General features: G+C 34.8%; 1 protein-coding gene across 1 annotated transcript in view; it reads right to left on the reverse strand.

The window, feature by feature from the left end:
* Positions 1-18,357, reverse strand: part of AVEN (apoptosis and caspase activation inhibitor) — a 93,878-nt gene that overhangs the window by 7,019 nt on the left and 68,502 nt on the right. The window contains exon 3 of the mRNA XM_027642342.1: positions 763-833. Within this exon, the coding sequence (XP_027498143.1) occupies positions 763-833 (71 nt within the window). The remainder of the gene's footprint in view (positions 1-762; positions 834-18,357) is intronic.

Consider the following 18,357-nt stretch of genomic DNA (forward strand, 5'->3'; position numbering starts at 1 on the left):
ATATTTTAGAATATTGTAATATTTTAGAATATTGTAATATTTTAGAAAAGAAATAGCAAATCTTTAAAATTTGAATACATATGCATGTTGCAAAACACACTTAACCAAAGTTTCACAGCAATTTTAAGAAAAGCCTGGAAGACAAAAGCATTTATCTTGCAATAATTCAGGTGACTTACATGAGGAAGACAGCTGCAGAGATTGGGACACTTTCAAGTATCCTGATATAGAAAACAGGAGACTTCTATTGATGTGCTCCTTTTTATTCAAGCATAAAAAATTCACATACAAATAATCTAGCTGGTGCCCTAATTATTTAGGACATGAAGTTTCAACCAGAGGATAAGAACTGTGAATTTGAAGGAACTAAAATACGTTTCATAGTTCAATATATGAAGAGACTCATAAGGGCTTTGTTACAGTCATTTTACTAAACTCTTTTCTCTTGAATACAGATGAAAAAAGAAGGTTGATGTACTATGTCAGTAAAGCAAAGTGACAGTTTCTTATTTTCTCTTCACTGGAGAGATTTCTTGTTTTTTCCTCCCAACATCACTTAAAAACCTAGTCTTGATTAGTCTTCAGCAGAAAAAAAAAGGACAAGGCCCAGTAGCCTCCAGCATCAGGGAAAAGTTAATAAAAATATACACAATAAAGAGCGCTATTATTGCATTAACAGTTTGTTGCTGAAAGCACAACTGCCTAGATATTCTGTCCTAGGTGATTATCTATATAAAATCATTTGAATGGTAATTCTGTTACCTGCTTATGGCATATGCTTTCTTTATCCCATTCTTTCTCGTCAGCAAATCGAAACTGTGTAAAGGAATCTCCTAAAGAAAAGAAATAAAAAAAATTATTTTTAAAAAATTAACAAGTTTTCTCTGAAGTTTCCAACCTAAAGAAATAAAGTCAATAAATAAATCTGTCTTCAACAAATTTGCGTTTAATATTAATGCTGCTTGCATTCACAATACTAAACTCATTTATGTCAAAGTTCTATAGAAATTTTAATCACTTATTTGCAAAACAGTCCTGAAAAAGGGGCAACAAATTCAAAACTGAATGAGCAGGTGCTAGGTGCCATGTCAACAAGCAAGATTTTCACTCAAAATTCCAATTTGGACAACATACTAAGAATACATACAGTATTCACAGAGTTAATTTCTTATGAACAGCTTTGAAAGTGCTATAGACCTTCTCTTACTGACATGCAAATATTTCTTAAAATGGATTATAATTATTTTATGAAATCGCTTTATACAAGCCAAATAAAGACTTCTTGTTGTCTGGTAGCTAAATTCTCTCTCTTCCTTGAACTAGTCCCTACTCTAGCAAATCATCAAAAAAAAGGCACTGAACCCCACATTCCAATTCATATACAAGAGGGACTGAATTAAAAGAAACCTTTAAATAGGACTAATTAAGTTACACATATAACCTTAGTTACAGGATCTTCTAACCTACAGCATTCCTTCAAGCCATCAGGAACTATAAGGGTTGTTGAATTATCATTTTCTTTTAAATGTGATATTTTTATTGCAGTACCATGCTGTGTTGCAAAAGACAGTTCCAGTCCTATAAATTATTTACTGAGAAAAACATATAAGAATTCCAGTAACTCAAAAAAATCAGTATGGTCTGTGACAGAGGAAACATGAAAGATTCGGGTTGCAAGATGATGGCCAAAGGTCTAGAAAAACAGAAAGCAAAGACACTACTGATGCAGAGTATGGGACATGTGTCATCTTAGACTGTGCAGTTTAAGGACAAATAGCTGTTTCAGGAGCTCTGTTAGAAAAAAACCACGTTGAAATATTATGTGAAAGAGATGAAATTTGATCCTGAGAATTCAGAGGTACTAAGTTGGTCAAGGGTCTCTCTTATGAGGAAAGGTTGAGGTAGCTGGGCCTGTTCAGCCTCAAGAAGATATGACTGAGAGGGACCTCATCAATGTCTATAAGTCTCTGAAGGGAGGACGACAAGAGGATGGAGCCCGGCTCTTCTCGGTGATGCCAAGCAATAGGACAAGAAGCAATGGGCAGAAACTGATGCACAGGAAGCTCCATCTGAATCTGAGAAAGAACTTCTTTCCTGTGTGGGCGACTGAGCACTGGAACAGGTTGCCCAGAGAGGTTGTGGAGTCTCCCTCACTGGAGATATTCAACATGTCCGGATGCAATCTTGTGCTATGTGCTTTGGGATGACACTGCTTGAACAGGGAAGTTGGACCAGATAGCCCACTGTGGTCCCTTCCAACCTTACCCATTCTGTGATCACATGTAAGTCACTATGATTTATTCCAGCAGTTCGTTTAGAAGCAACAGCTTATTCTTTCCTAATCTCTATTACAGAATGCATGTGCTAGAGGAAGTTTTCAATGGCTTTATCAACAAGTGAGCATTTAGCTTCTATTTGGCTCTCAGTATCCTGCCATTCATACCTTTGACAATTCCCGAATCATGCCCTTAATCCTGCAGACAAAATCCAAACATAAAATGTGCTGTCTCCACAACTGGTTTCTTTGCCATTGTCTGCCTGTCCCAGAATGTAGGGAAGCTCAGCCTTTCAGCAATTCACTCAGTAGTGCAAGCATTAGCTAACTCCTGTTTTGTAAACAAAATGAATAAGCAGCAAAATGGCACAGTAATTAGCACAGTTCTTTGCCAAATAATAAGAAAAGGGAGATCTAACCATCTCCCAGCCAGAATTTAAAATTGATTGGCCATGGATTTTTTATTTATTTTTTTTTAGTATCTAAACTACATTTCTAATTTATTGCATTTCATGTCTGGTCACTGGGTATGCAAAAGTACTCATATACTAATCACACTGTCTGACTTGCATGTCCACTACTGTAATCTTCTGAACCATTACAGCAAGAAAGTGACATTCTCAGCTGAATATTTGTAGAGATATTTAAGACCATTACCATGTCCAGCTTGAAGCTGCATTTCTGTGTTTTCATTACTTTTATCCACCATGGTTCAGTTTTGGTTTACATTCAATGTCTACAGCCACTGCTATTTTGAAAACAACCAATGTCAAACAGTACAAGCGCAAATAATGAAAATTAAGCATTGAAATTAACATTTAGATATATAACAAGGTGGCTAATTTTACAAATGTTTAGTTCATACAATGCAAATACCAGGTTCCAAGATGGCTCAGCAGTGTTGAAAAATTAGACCCTGTATCTTTATGTCTCTATCTGCAGATGCAAATACTTAACTTGAGCACTCACAGTCATCTCACTGCTAACAAAGGCACCTTCCTCTTCATTGCACACAGCACAAGAGGAAATAAACCCCCGTTTCAAAATATCTAGAATACTGCTAAAATGTAGTAAGTAATACTGAAAATCAAAGAAATACAAATTCAGTCTCATGATTTTAAAATGTGTACTAGAATGTGCAAATTAATTTATGTTTTAACAGCTCACATTTTAAAGGCTCTATTTAGTTACATATGTGAAGAAGTTCTACTGAAAAATAATTAACAAAATGATCCTCAAAGTCTTCTTACTATTAGAACAAAGGCATAAGTACATTCTTCCAATATCCCCAAGACTGCTTTAATTATTTCTCATGTTGCACCACAGAAGAAATAAGAGTTTTCTCTGCTCTTATAAAGGAGTAAAATTAAAGTAAAGGATTAGTCAAATGCTTTCAGTATCTGAGAATGACCACATATAAAGCAGCTAAACCAACCTACTTCATCAAGAAAATCCACTGGAATCAAGAATTGCTTTATGATTCTCCACACTCACAAAGTTGGTAATCGCAGATCCGCAGTTTGATATTGTATTGCTGAATTAAAGGGTATGACTTAAACTGTAGTTTAATTAGGCTCTTTAAATAAGTTAACAAAGTATGCCTTTCAAATGGAAAAGAATAACTACAATTCAAAATAGCATATTTAATGCAAATTAGGTTAACGAGAATGTTGGTCTAACCAATTATCTTTTCACAAATTCCTTTACCCTGAAAATAACTTCCTTTTATGTCATGAATACTAATCAGATGTCTTGCAATGACTCTGAGTTCCTTTCAGCATAAAAAAAATACTTTTCTTCATGTGAATAATTTTTATGTTACTTACAAGTATCACTCGGCGTTAAAATACAGAGTAGCTAAAAATAATGCACTCAAGTAAACCTCGTGCACTGTCTTTGTTAACAGTCATAAGCCTTAATATTCTTTATTGTTTAAAATATAAAATTACTATGAAAACAGCAGAACTAAACCACCATGCTTTCCTATCTCTTGAATATATTTTGAAGCTAAATCAATTTCTTTAAATAGAATGTATCTTTCTCAGCTTCATTAGTCCAATTATCCTTTAATACAAATATTCATTGAATTGTAGAGTCAAACAGATCCTACCTGTAATCTATAATAAATATTTTTCAATCTGTGAAATTGTAAGTCTAAAAATTGAAAAAATTGAAGAAAAACAGTTTTCAGTAGGAAAAATGACATATCTGTGGAATACTTCTATTCACTTAAAATTCTCTCATTCACATAAAACATTACTGAAGACAGAGGAAAAATACTCCATAGTCCTAGAGATAGAATTTAAAATTGGAGGGGGGAATAACATAATAAGCAATGTAATATGATCCTTCTAAGACTGCCATAATGTCAGGAAGTGCTATAAGTGCAAATATAAGACTCTACGTTCACTTTTTAAATCATAATTTACTTTCTCCTAAATAAGAACCAATGATTTGGATAAATTTGGGGGTTTCCAAGCTTTGTTCATCTCCCATTTATTTTATTTTATGAATTCAAACCTCTGTCTAGAGGTTTGCTTAGTTAACTAATATGCAATAAATTTATGACAACACTATGCAGGTGACCCAAACAAACCAAAGCAGAAAACTACAACTTAGCTACTTTGGGAAATCAACAATGAGACCTAAAATATCTCAAAACGTACCCTCTATCTACTTACTACATTAGTCAAATTTCTTCCTGAGTTACTAAATTAAGAAGATTCTCACCAAATAAAGTCCATCCTTAAATTGATTTTAAGCAACTTCCCTTCCCAAGAGATCTCTTTATCTCTATATTGATCATAAATTCATCATTATTTATGAAGGATGTAATATCAAAATGAGCTATGGGCCTGTTCCACCAGTCTTCGTTATAGATTGCAGAAATGCAGAAGGAAATGTGTTATTTTTAAGGTGAAAAAATGCAAAAATCCTCCAAACTAAGACTTTTCTGCAGTGAAAACCAATCTGAATCGCAGAGTTAAGGCATGAATGATGCTTGAAACATCAGTGCTTCATATAAAAGGGACCAACTCTCTTGAGGAGTCAGAGGTAAGATAAGGAACATATTTTTTTCCTGATAGTGCAAAACTTCATGAAGAAGGTCCAAGAGAAGATAGACATCCATAGACCAAAGAAAAGGTAGGCAACTAGTAAGTCAGTAATTTTGAGCTAATTTACAATAAAAAGAGCAAACTAAAGCTTAGCAGTCCTTTAGGATGAATTAGGTGCAAATGAATATTTCTCAAACTGGAGGAAAAAGCAAAAGGAAGGAATCCTATCCATCCATCCATGCCATGGCCTGCTCTAACACAACGATTTTGAAACCAGCACAGAAACAGCAGGAACTACAGACTGGGTGCTTGGGAATATCATCAGAATAAAAAGATGTCTTTTCATCTTACAGGGTTTCCTCACAGTGTAGTTGCTATACATATTATAGATATACATATACATATATATATACACATATCACAGATATTCATTTTATATCTACAATTAATGCTCATTTTGTATTAAAAAAATTTTTAGTTCGATAAATACTACAGAAGATTTTTTTTTATAGGACACATAAGAATTTTCCTCTTTTTTTTCTCCTACAAAAGCAGACTTACGTATATACAAATGCATAATAAATGTTTCCCCAACACTACTAAATGTATGTTCTGCAAAATATGATTAATTTTATACACATCATAAACAGATTATTATCCAGATACAATAATTTTCTCACAATGAGATAGTGTATAATACTGAGAAACAGATTTCTGGAAAACTTCCAAAGACTCTTCATGGTAGTTCCAGTAACTTTACTTATTTCTAATTTTTTACTTTCTCTACTTCCGTAGAACACACACTGTAACTATTATCTTTTACTATTACTAAGGCTGCAATGTGCTACTTACACAATTTGCCACAAGCATAGATTGAGTAATAGCAATTTTCAAAATCTTAGAATACAAAGACAAAACAAAAAGACCCTGAAACAACTCAACATCTATTAGTTTTCTTCAGCTACTATTAAGATCAGTATATTGCAAGTCACTGCAAAGTCTGTCTTATATCAAGAACATGACCTGTATTTGCAAACAACATGCCTTCACCACAAATACTTTAACACAACCTAAATTTTCCCCTGCTTCCCTTGCTTACCAGCAGGTTGAACAGATATATACCACAAACTCCAGAAGGCTTATGTAACACTCAGCATAAAAATTTTAACTACCAGCAGAAGACATATCTCAAAGAAAATATCTTTTATAACATTCTTCTACTGTTACCAGGAGAAATTCTTGAGCAATGCACAAACACAGAATTGTGGAATGGTTTGGGTTGAAAGGAATCTTAAAATCACCTAGTTCCAACACCCTTTCTGTGGGCAGGGACACCTTCAACTAGACCAGGTTGCTCAAAAGCCCCATCCAACTTGGCCTTGAACTTCCAGGTATGGGTTATCCAAAACTTCTCTGGGCAACCTGTTCCAGTGCCTCACCATCCTCACGGTAAAGAATTTTTTCCTAATACTTAGTGTAAACCTTCCCTCTTTCAGTTTAAAGCCAATCCCCTTTGTCCTATCATTACATGCCTGTGAGAATTGCCTCTCCAGACTTCTTTTAGCCCCCTTTAGGTACTGGAAGGTGCTATAAGGTTTCCCCAGAGCCTTCTCTTCTGCAGGCTGAACAACCCCAGCTCTTTCAGCCTGTCTTCATAGGATACTGATATCAAGGATATTTGTAGCCTGCACTGCAAACTATAAAGGATTCAAAAGGAACAATATTCTAAATTAATTCCCTGGCACAACTACACAGTACTACTAGTCACATTTTACAGTATAAACATGTGAATCTGACCCAACAGCAGGATTATCTGATCAAGGCTAAATGATGTCTTCAAATTTAAAATGTGTCACAGATAAAGGAGTGAGAAGGAAGGATCTCTGGAAATTACTGCTGGTTCTGGAACCAAGAATGTCTGTTCAGAACAGAACTAATTTAACATACAAAGGAACTGCAGTCTAATGAAATCAAGGACAGTTTTTCAAATGAGGCACAGGGTTAAGCCAACAAATGCCAAAGAACACAACAGTTTTAAAAGAAAACAAACAAACAAACAAAATCCAAACAACTCTTTTCATTAAAAGCTAAAGCAGAGATTAACAAGAGTCAGGGAAACCAAGCAAATAAAATTATATTAAAAGACGTTCAGAAAAACAAACAGTAGTACATTTGCTTCTGCATGAAATCCAGAAGAAATTGGAATTACTTTAAGCCTTTAAAGCTTTAAAAAGCTAAATGACAGCATGAGAATACTGAAAACAGTGAAAGGGAGACTGAGGAAGACAGTGCTACCAGCTCAGTGTTTTTGATGGACAAATGAGAGTCAACATGGCATTTGAAGTTCTGCTGCATGATCTAAGACAATTTCTTGAAAGAAGTAAAATACCACTGCACATAAGCAGGATCTAGTTCATATAATTTACATGCATTTCCAAAAGCTCTCACTGACATCCCACTCCCTTTCCCACCCAAGACTTCAGCAAAAAGAAGAGGAGGCTTTGTATGAATAAATAATTGCCTTAAAATAGGAAGACAAGAGTAAATTGTCAATTTTCCCATTAAAAGAAACCACCAGTGCAATTCTCTGGGGTTGTATCTGTTTAACCTCTTCCCTCAATTAAAACAGAAGAGGAAAAAAGATGAGAAAAATTAAGTAATAAAGTTTGCTGATGATACCAAGTTTTTTGTGGTAGTGCAGATGAAGGTAGGCTGTGAAGGATGACATAAGAACCTCACAAAACTGGAAAATTAGATTTTAAAATGGCAAATGAAACTCAATACCAAAAATGCAAAATGGGGCAATTCTAACTTTCCATACAAAGAAAGTTCAGAGCTGACCAGCACCATTCCGAATCAGAACCTTGGTGCTATGCAGTGCTCAAAGAAGCAAACTCTTTGGAATTCTTAAAAAGGCAATAGTGAACAACACAGAGAACATCATTACACCTCTGTCATTACCTTGAATACTGTGCAGAGTTGGGTTTCTCAAGCCCAATCTCAAAGAATGTAACAGCAGGCATGGAACAGATCCTGCATGAGAAGTAATTTAGTAACTTAAACCAAGGGAGGGGAACCAAGGAAATGTGACAGATTTAAAAGCCGTGAGAGGCATAGAAAGGGTAGATAGGGACTAACTTATTGTCTTTTCTCACAGAAGACCTAGAGGCATCAAATGAACCCAGCAGGTAACGCACTCAAAACAAAAAAGTAGAAAATCTTTATAACTTGAAGCTAGGTTGTGGCAGTCCATGCCATCAAATGGTGCAGGCGCCACAACATGCCAGGAAGGATACAGGATAACTATTTCTAAATACAAAGATTCCACATCTGGCTCAGGAAGTCCCACGAACATAAATTGTTGCAGATCAAGAAAATATTTTGGAAAGTAGCATATAATATAGCATGTTCAGTTGCTTTACCTGAACTGGTGTCTCCAGATGGACCTTGGGTCTAATTCAATACAACCAATATTAAATTAAAGAAAATAGCTATTTTTCTTTTCACCTGTAGAGCTCTACCTGCCTCTTAATTAGCTATCTTTCTGCAGGAAAAATAAGGAGGAAAAGTAGGTAATTCACAAATGTATTTGTAGTCTGTAGCTAAGTGTTCTTTCAAGTCCATGCATATTTGACATCTACATGGTATATAAGGAGACAACAGACAATGCTACCATACAGGAAATTGTATAAACACCATTCTCTCTCTGAAGCAGATTCTCTCTGTTTTGTACTTTTTTTCCATATTTTCTTAAATTTATCACTATTTTTCACATGTAATTTTTATTAATGATTTCATTATTAAAGCTCTTAGAATGCTACAAAAATGCAAAATATTAAACCAATGCATTGAACTAAAAAGTATATTTAAAATTTTAATCAAATACAGTAACCTGATGTGGTTATTCATAAGTATAAATCCCATCTTCTCCATATTCACTTTTTTACTGAATAAACAATACAATGATATTAAAGGGTGAAGATACTGATTTCCCCATAGGTTAAGCTTAAACTTTTCATTAAGTTTAAGCTAGTCACCTTAAATATTTACATTTTTCCTGATGCTTTATGACATTTTGTAGTGTCATTTTTTTCAGGCCACTAATTTATAACATGCTTAGGGATTTTTAAATGTCACTGCAACCAGCTTGCAAGATTAGACTAACTATATAAATCCAGAGAGCATACTGTTTTTTGAGCAGCATCATTCAAAAGAAAGGCTGAAAAAAAAAAGGAAAAGACTGCTCCATAACTTAATAAAAATGCAGCTGAGTTACTGCATAAATACACAAGACCAACAACATTTGGTTTTGTTTTTGTTTTGGTAGTATTAGTATGATATAGAATGAGGTGAAATTTGTGATTCTCCCCAGAGACAGGGGCAGAAAACTCCTTTGGGCAAAAGGGAGGGAATTCATATGTTTTGATGCGCCTAGATCCACCAGAGGAAAAAGTAGCTCAGACTGAAAGGTTAAGGGAATCTAATGATCTGGTCCTTTGTGAAGACCTCGTTTTCTCCAACAGCGAAGAAGCAGCTGATATCAGTACAGCGTATGTCCACAGCAGGAAGCAAAGCTGAAATTCAACACTGGAAGAAAAGAAGAAATGGCAAGGTTCCCATCCACAACGATTTGCATAACATCAATCTGCAGAACTCAAAAGAGGAATCCATTTGCATTTGCTGGCACAAGGTACTCCTATATTCTGGCTTGTAAGTGAGAAAAGAAGAGACATAATGAAAAGAAAAGAATCCAAGAGGAACATCTTTCAATCAGAATGGAAGCCAGTCATCCCAAAAGATCCCTGATTTGCTCTGCTTATGACAGGAACCACTGTGTGGCAGCCACAGTGAATGGGCATCAGAGGATGCAGAAGAGGGGAGAAGGATGCACTACTATGCATTCCATTAAGCAAAAATACTGCCTTGAGACCTTGAGGCAGACAGTACTTCTAAGCTCCACACAACCACTTTGAAGGGGAAGTAACAGATTGGATGAACACTTTAGTTTTATACAGAAGTGAGACAAATAACTCTGAGGTTAAATCTGAAACTGCACCCCTCACTCAAACTTTAGACAGTGCAGCCTGTAAGTAATTCATCATCCTACACTTCTAGGTTCTGGTATTTTGAGTAGCTAAAAAGTATGTCTCTTAATAGATGACAGAACTTCTGCAGTTTATTAGGGAGGTTTTACTTTTTTCTAAATTACACATGAAGACCAACTTTTACAGTGTTTCCAAATCCAAATATAACAATTATCCTACTATGTAAAACCACATAACATTTCAAAATTTGCCAAATGCTAGGTAGATTACTCAGATTCAAAATTCAGTTCCTGGCCTAAACATGGCAGAGTGTTTTACTACACTACACTGCTTTTTTGGTAGACGACTTCTCAATTCTGTTAAGAATCTGAAAGTTGTCTCCAGTTAAAATAAAATATGTGTGTTTCAAAAACACAATAAAACTACTAATGCTGTTTAAATATTTCATGTCATGCTAGCTAAAAGAAAGAACATCAGAAACTGCATGTTGACATATTTTGGTATGTTGCAGAATGGCACTCACTGGTCTAGGTTCTTTACATTGTCCTATCAAAGCAAAGTTCCTTGTAATTATTCTTCATTTGGATTATTGTTCATGATACCTCTTGTGTAAACAATGCATGGAAATATATTGCTGTATTATATCTGGGGGGTGAGAATATCACTCTATTCATTAGACCAGATTCTTGCACTTTTCCATCTAAGAGAACTTTGTATCTAACTGGCATGCTTAACTAAGAGCAGTTGCATTGCATGAATTTACACTAGGATAACTACTGTTTTCTGTAAGTAGGCTGTCAGAATATTTGGTCTGAAAACTTCAAAATTCATGACATAGCTTACTTGTCCAGCTAATGCAAGAATATACAAAATTCTTTATTCCACATTGCGCCTCCACTGAAAAAAATTCTGTTTTCAAAAATGAACCCAAAAAAGCCCATGACAGTAATCTTAGAGCAAACAAATGAACAAACACAATATTTTATTTTAAGCAGCTTAACAGTTTTTAATTTCAATTATAACACTGACACAATTAGAGAAAAAAAGTCTCCTATCTGTAGTTCTTACATGACACGCAAACACTGGAAAACTTGCCTTTCTCTGTTCCCCTTCCCTCCAATTTTTATAGCAGACAAGTCATGAAAGTTTACAATAGTTTTGACATTTGAGTGGTCAAGCTTCCATTTTAAGAATTTAAGGACAGCCTTAATTTCGAATGGCAAGTGCACACCATTATTGGATACCTCTTGCATTATTAAAATTTCCTAACAAAATAAATATTCTAAATTTTTCTTAGTGCTACAGTTTTATACCTTACTCTGTATTTGACAGAACATTTACATCAAATAATGTAATTATATAATCAATAAATATTCTTTATGATGCTGTTCTGGATATTTTTAATATCATCACATCCAAATTAGTACCATCCTTCCCTAAAGCACAATCCACTATTTATGTAAGTGGGACATTATGCTCTGTCTATGGGACTATCTTTCAAAAGTATTCATAAATTATGCATAAATGCGCAGGCCTAAAAATATTCAAGTAGTTTGATACAGTGAGTATGAGACTTGGCTTTCTTGCATTTATGAAGGGTTCTGCAAGGTATGACAAGTCATAGTACTAACATGAGCTTGCAAGATTTTTTTTGTTCAATGAAACAAGAGAAGTAGCTTCAGAAAACAAGACAGGAGGATTTTCTTTTCATATTTTAATATAATTACAGGGATTACAATTAGCAAATAGTAAATCCAGTAAAGTTCCAGTTCTATAAGCATGCAAGAGCTTGGAAAGTATTTCTTTTCATATGCAAGTTACTTATAATTCTCCAAAGGTAGTAGTGTTTTACTTGTCATAGAGTTCTGAACATCAAATTCAAATTAACAACAGATTGGTAAGCATTCACTGCCAGTCAAAAATACAATCAAGTAGCATACTGGATTTGCTTAGAAAACCACTACGATCTTGGTCCAAAAGTACAAAAATGTGCTTTTTTAAAAGTTATGATTATCTACAGCAGGGTTTTCTCATTGCTACAGTGGAACGGACAATGCAAAGTTTCAAAACGTGTTAAGAGAAATTATGAGTTCTTCTGTAAAGTGAAAAGTAGAAAAATAACTACTTACTATCTACAGTTCTTTGTGTCATATTAAAGGAAAATTGAAGCCACATACAAGCTTTTGCTCATCTTTTGTATCAGGTACCTGGAGGGTTTTTATAAAAAAATTGTCATAAGTAAATAAAGATTGGTTAGCTCAAGTGAAAACACCAGTATCCCTCATGTGAACCTCTACTCTTGTGCCTTTGCACTGAACATTCTACAGCACTCCACATTCTACAGCTTATAATACCATTTACAAATCCTGTAGCCTTCTTACACAAGTTCTCTGACAAGAACTTCAGTTCTCTCACAAATTAAGAAACAAGAAGAGTTGATACAGGATGGAGAATTACAGTTTTCTGGATGACAAATACCATCTGGGCTATGTATTTACCACTGATACGCAGTGTTTCGCTGGTCTGAAAAATGCAAAAATATTGATTTTTATTTAATTATCTTCTATATGCAAGCGGTAAAAAATTGAAATGTGCACTTTAATGTTGATTTTGAAATATTCATTTGGAGATTTCATTTTCCATCACAGTATTGTCATACTATTAAATAGCATCATAACAATATAAAAATTCAGGTTTTAAGATATTGAAGACAGTGACATCTCTGGTAATAAGGCTAAACTGAAATATCATCTGTATCATAGCTATTCACTAAACTTACTTGCATTCTGTTGTTATTTGTAGTTTTTTCTATGATCTAGTTCTATAGAGTTAAAAAAAGTGGCTTGCACAATTTTGCTCCCCAAGGACATTAATTCATGATGTATTTTAATGTTGCGCTAAGGCCTCCCCTGCCATTCATTCATCTATCAGTCTGTTTGTTCTAGCCCTGTTTAGGGTGTTTATTTTACCTTTAAACCTTGTTTAAATCAATGCTTCCAGATTTCTGACCATGACTCTGGTGCTTTAAGTCCTTCTAGCCTACTTGGAACGTAATAAGCAGGTGCTAATCAGTGAATTTTTTAGCAGGAATTGACCTGTGAATCATGCAGAAAGCACTAAGTTGTCTCTGCTCTGCCTTGTCAAATTGCATTTCTATTTCACTGTGCACAGAAATACACAGACAATTATCAGATATTATTCTCAGTGCTTGTTTTAATTTTGAATGTGCATTTCCAAACAAAAAGTTACAACATTTTTCTTTCCTGTACAAACTTGTACAGATTCTTCAGTTTGAAAATGCAACAGGAGACTGCAGAGGTAGGTATCTGAGCCCTTTCAGGCAAGAGTACTTTGTCACATTGTCTAGAAAATAGTCAGAATACAGTAGAAGTTCAATTCATTAACAAAAAGTTACTAAGATTAGAATATTATATCAATCAAACTCTCTCTATATATAAAAGTGAGATTTAAGCTTAAGGAAACAAAAATGAAATCTCAAGGTTGAGTTTCAACTCAACTAAATACATTTCCATCTATTCCTAATTTCTTTACTCAGACAACTCTGTATCTGTGGTTTTCAACCATGGGTCCTATGGACTACTTTTCTGGTACCCTGTAAAAGGTGATGAAAGCAAAATGAGATTGATTGTGATAGCTTTACAACTGGATTCTACAGCACACTGAAAAAACCCCAAAACAAAACACTTAAGATCTGCAAGTAAAAAAATAAGTTTGTTCAGGTCAGTTTAACTACTGCAATTATTCAGTTTTGTATTACATATAGGGGTATCAAGGGTTCTCTGAAAATTCAATTAAAAACATTCTTGAAATGTCAAAGCTCACTTGTGTTTTATTCATACACAGTTTTGAGAGGTGAACTGCTCCAACCTTCCAGCTGCAGCTTCCTTACCTTACATCAAATCCATGATGAATCATCAACGAAGCTAGACACAGTGCAAGGCTGATTTTGATGAATGACTCAGAACTAGGAATTAGCAATCATTGGAAGGATAAGAGAAAAGCAGAATTTGGGAAGATCACTTATTTCTAGACACATTTCAAACTAAAACTTAACTATTCCTATACCCTCAAAGGTGGGAAAATATTCTGGACTAATGTTAGGAGGAAGTAAGGTACAATGGATTGTCATACTATCACCTTAGTGATCGATTGTTGTGCTTTTAGAAATGTCTTTTATTATTCTTTACAGTATCAGAGTATACAAGATTAGTAATTTATCAGTTCTGCACCTAAAAACGAAAAAAAGGTAAAGAAAAGCAAACATACATAACCTTAAATACTGCAAAGCCACGGATCTCTCTGGTTCTACAAAAAGGAAGACACATGAGTTGAAAATGAAAATTTTGAAAAATATTATCATCCTCACTTGAATTTATTAAGTTCAGAAGAATAAGATCTGTTTAGCAATTGATCAACATAGAAAGAAGCTTTCTTTCTATGACTGTCAAAATGCGCACAAGGAAATTTTGGAAAACGTCACCCTACTGAAATCACGAGCAAACTTGTTGTTTATCGTGTCTGCATTTCACTACACGACTTTCTAAGAAAGTTACTAAAAAGGAGATAGAAGCCATCAGCCCAGTGGAAAGCCAGACTTATCCTCACTATTGGTTGACCCTGCAAATGGGAAAGCAACAGCCGCATCCCTCATCCTGAGTTGAAGAGGCCCCAAGGTCTCTGGCTTGAGTAGAAGGAAACCCCAGGAGTTGTTGGAGGTGGTGGTTGCTTAGAACACCCCTTAACAAAAATAAACAATCAAGGAACTTGCTGTAAATTTTTTGTTTATTTACCGTAAATTAATTTCTAATCATCACAGAATGTATGGAAGAAAACTAAAGCTATAGTTCAATAGTTCAATTAACACTCATTTCTTTCAGTAATTGAGTTAGTTCATTGTGGTTGAGAAAGATTTTTTTCTTCATTGATAGAAGGAAAATATGTTTGATGAAATCATGTTGAAGTGAACATGGATAGCAGACGAATGAGGTGTCTTTAGAGAAGAGCTAGATTTACGACTCTCATCACTTTGGTATAATGAGAAATGTTATATCCTCTGTACATGTTAAATCCTCTGCATGCTGTTGTAAATGAACATGAAAATGTCACGAGACTGTCAGCTGGAGAGGACTATACGTACATGCTAGATACAGACAAACTGTGGAAGAGGTTCATTGACTACATAGAGAAAGTATAATCCAATGTATTTGATAATGCTAAGTACAAAGAGAAATGTGACACTGATTACATTACCAGTTAAATTTTTTAATCTGAAAATGTATCATCTTTTATAATTTTTCTACAACTAGAGAAGATGAATTTAACAGGTGTAATAAAATCTTTCTAATTCAGACTGAGTAACATTTTACTGGATATAGTAAATCAAATTACTTCCTACAGCTTTTGTCATCAGGTGTGCCCTCAGAGTCAAGCATTTAGCTTGTACATGTTTCAAATAACTAGGAAGGACAAAATTGCTAGGCCAGCGTCAAGTTGTAAGTAATTCTAGTTTACTTGACAGTAATAGCTCAAGGTAGAAAAGCATTTATCAGTTGATTCGATCATAAAAACAAGACTCTGTACTAAGCCTATCTTTCAAAATTCCAGAGAGTGTTGCTCCCTCAAAAAAGCCCCCTATGCAGTTTCTCTACAGTACAGTTATCTGGACTGTAGATTTCATTTTGTTTCTTCCATGTCTATAAATAAATAATGAAAAAAGCTATTGCATGAGGTGCTACATATTCGTTAAGAGGTCACGTGCCCTAAAAGGTGACCAAGTTCATACTGGAAACTGCAAACTGGATTTCACAGTGCAGTCTGGCATCCATTAACAGTGCATTTACTCACACTTCTGTAAGCCCAGAATCGTGGCCATAAATTTTACAGGGCAGACACAGCCAAAAAGTCTACTGTGTACTTTTTCAGGGGTGCCCTTTTTAAGAGGCTACCCAAAAGGAAAAAGAAGTCCTTTTTAGCTACATATTGTGTGCAGGTTTCCTTTCATACCTTTGATATTCTTGTACCAGACTGATGACTGCATTTATTTGTCTTTGAATTTGTTCACTGGAAATGTCTTTCGTAAGCCAGAAATCTTCATATATGAACAACTGCACAGCATGGCAGAGCATACACGGGCCATTACCACTGCAATGTTTTTGTAAATGTTTCACTGCTACTGAAAGGTCAAAGCAGCACCAGCAGGATTATAATATATTCCAAGTGAGGATCTCAGAAGCTTTATGTTGGCTGGATAGATACTTACAAAAGTAGGTACCTTTGCTAATGCTTTTAATCTGGTAATGGAAATAAAACAGTGATCAATGTGAATACAACACAGCAGAAAAAATAATTCAATTCCCTCAACTGAATTCATCTCTTTCTTCTTTGAAAGCAGGAAGTAGTAGTCTCCTCATCTGAGATAAAATACAAATCCCATGCCTCCTGCAATGATAAGGGCTTACTCTCTCTTTGAATAGTTTTTCAATGAGACACAGTCATGAGATTAGAAAAAGGACAGCTGGAAATAGACAGCATGTGCATTTTGTGGCTTGTTTACCCTTTGATCTTCATTGGGGTTCTCTATGATTAATAGAGAGGATTATGAAGAGCAGAAGAGAAATGATAAACTAGGGTAAAGCAGAACACTAGCTCCATTCAAGAACAGAGCTTTACATGAGGTCCTACAATTGCATGTCTAAAACTGAAGAAACAAAATCGCAACAAGCTCAATTACTTAGAAATGAATGTCTGAAAAGAATATGAATTGCTAATATTAAAGAATCCATTTGCTTTGAAACTAAGCATATTATTAGAATGCAATTTTTTTACCAAGAAAGTGTATAGAATGTGTACAGAGCTGAAGATTTAATGTCAAAGCACAAGTACAAAATGGGCTTGCATGTATACTTCATGCGATGAAGTCAGCACAACACAACAGCAGAACCATGGGCAATCACTTCTCTCTTACTCGTACTTTTTCCTCAGCCTGAGAGAAAAGCATTCAATTATGAATCGCCAGTGAGAGAGAGATAAATATTTCAGAATATATTTTTGTGACAAAATCGGGGCAGAGTAGCCATGGACTGGAATTTGAAAATGTCCTGATCTATGTTCAGAGATGAATGGGAGCAAGAAGGGACCTTAAAGATCATCTACCATGATCCAGTATCATCTTTACCATCATACATTTCTGTGATGCCAAACTGCTTAATTTTATTTCATTTTATTTTTAAGAATTTTCCATCATAAAATACACTAATAAACTGTCAGCCAGTCACCCTGAAATTAAGTAAAAGATAAAATTACAGGCAGGCATTCTATCATAGTTGAAACTCTTATTTTTAAACAGAATTTTCTCTTGTAAAAAGACAGCTTGAGACGTCAACTAAGGTGAAAGTCCACTCCTAGAAGCGTAATAGATTTAAACCAACTGTTTACATGGGGAAGAGGTATGCAGCTCTGATTTTAAAATGATGCATCTGGAGAAACTAAACTTCATATCTCTGTACAAGACACAACTGGATAACTAACAAAGGTCGCATAGCAACAATATGTCTCATACAAAATCAAAACACAGCATAAATTTCCTGAGATATGTAAAACACAGGAAACCTGTCGAAATTAGTACATTCTGAAACCCAAAAGCAAGTACATCACATTTAGGAACAGCACGCCTACATGACTTTTGCTCACAAATAGTTTCTATCTGTTAAGCTAAACACACTGGAAATAAAAGCTTGGTAACTTTTAAAAAAACTTTACTAAGTTTTCATCAGGAGTTTACAGTGAAGAGCTCTCTGTGAATAGGGGAATATTTCTAAAAACAAAAAAATCTGCATTGACCAAATGATCATGGTAAGAACCAAACCACAGTAATGTGGAATAACTGAGACATTCTCATAAAAACGTCATTCCTTTACCCAAATTAAAACACCATCATAGATGCATCCAGACCATGCAAATA

The sequence above is a fragment of the Corapipo altera genome, unplaced genomic scaffold (assembly GCF_003945725.1).
Source record: "Corapipo altera isolate COAL_440 unplaced genomic scaffold, ASM394572v1 23b, whole genome shotgun sequence".
NCBI classification, from domain to species: Eukaryota; Metazoa; Chordata; class Aves; order Passeriformes; family Pipridae; genus Corapipo; species Corapipo altera.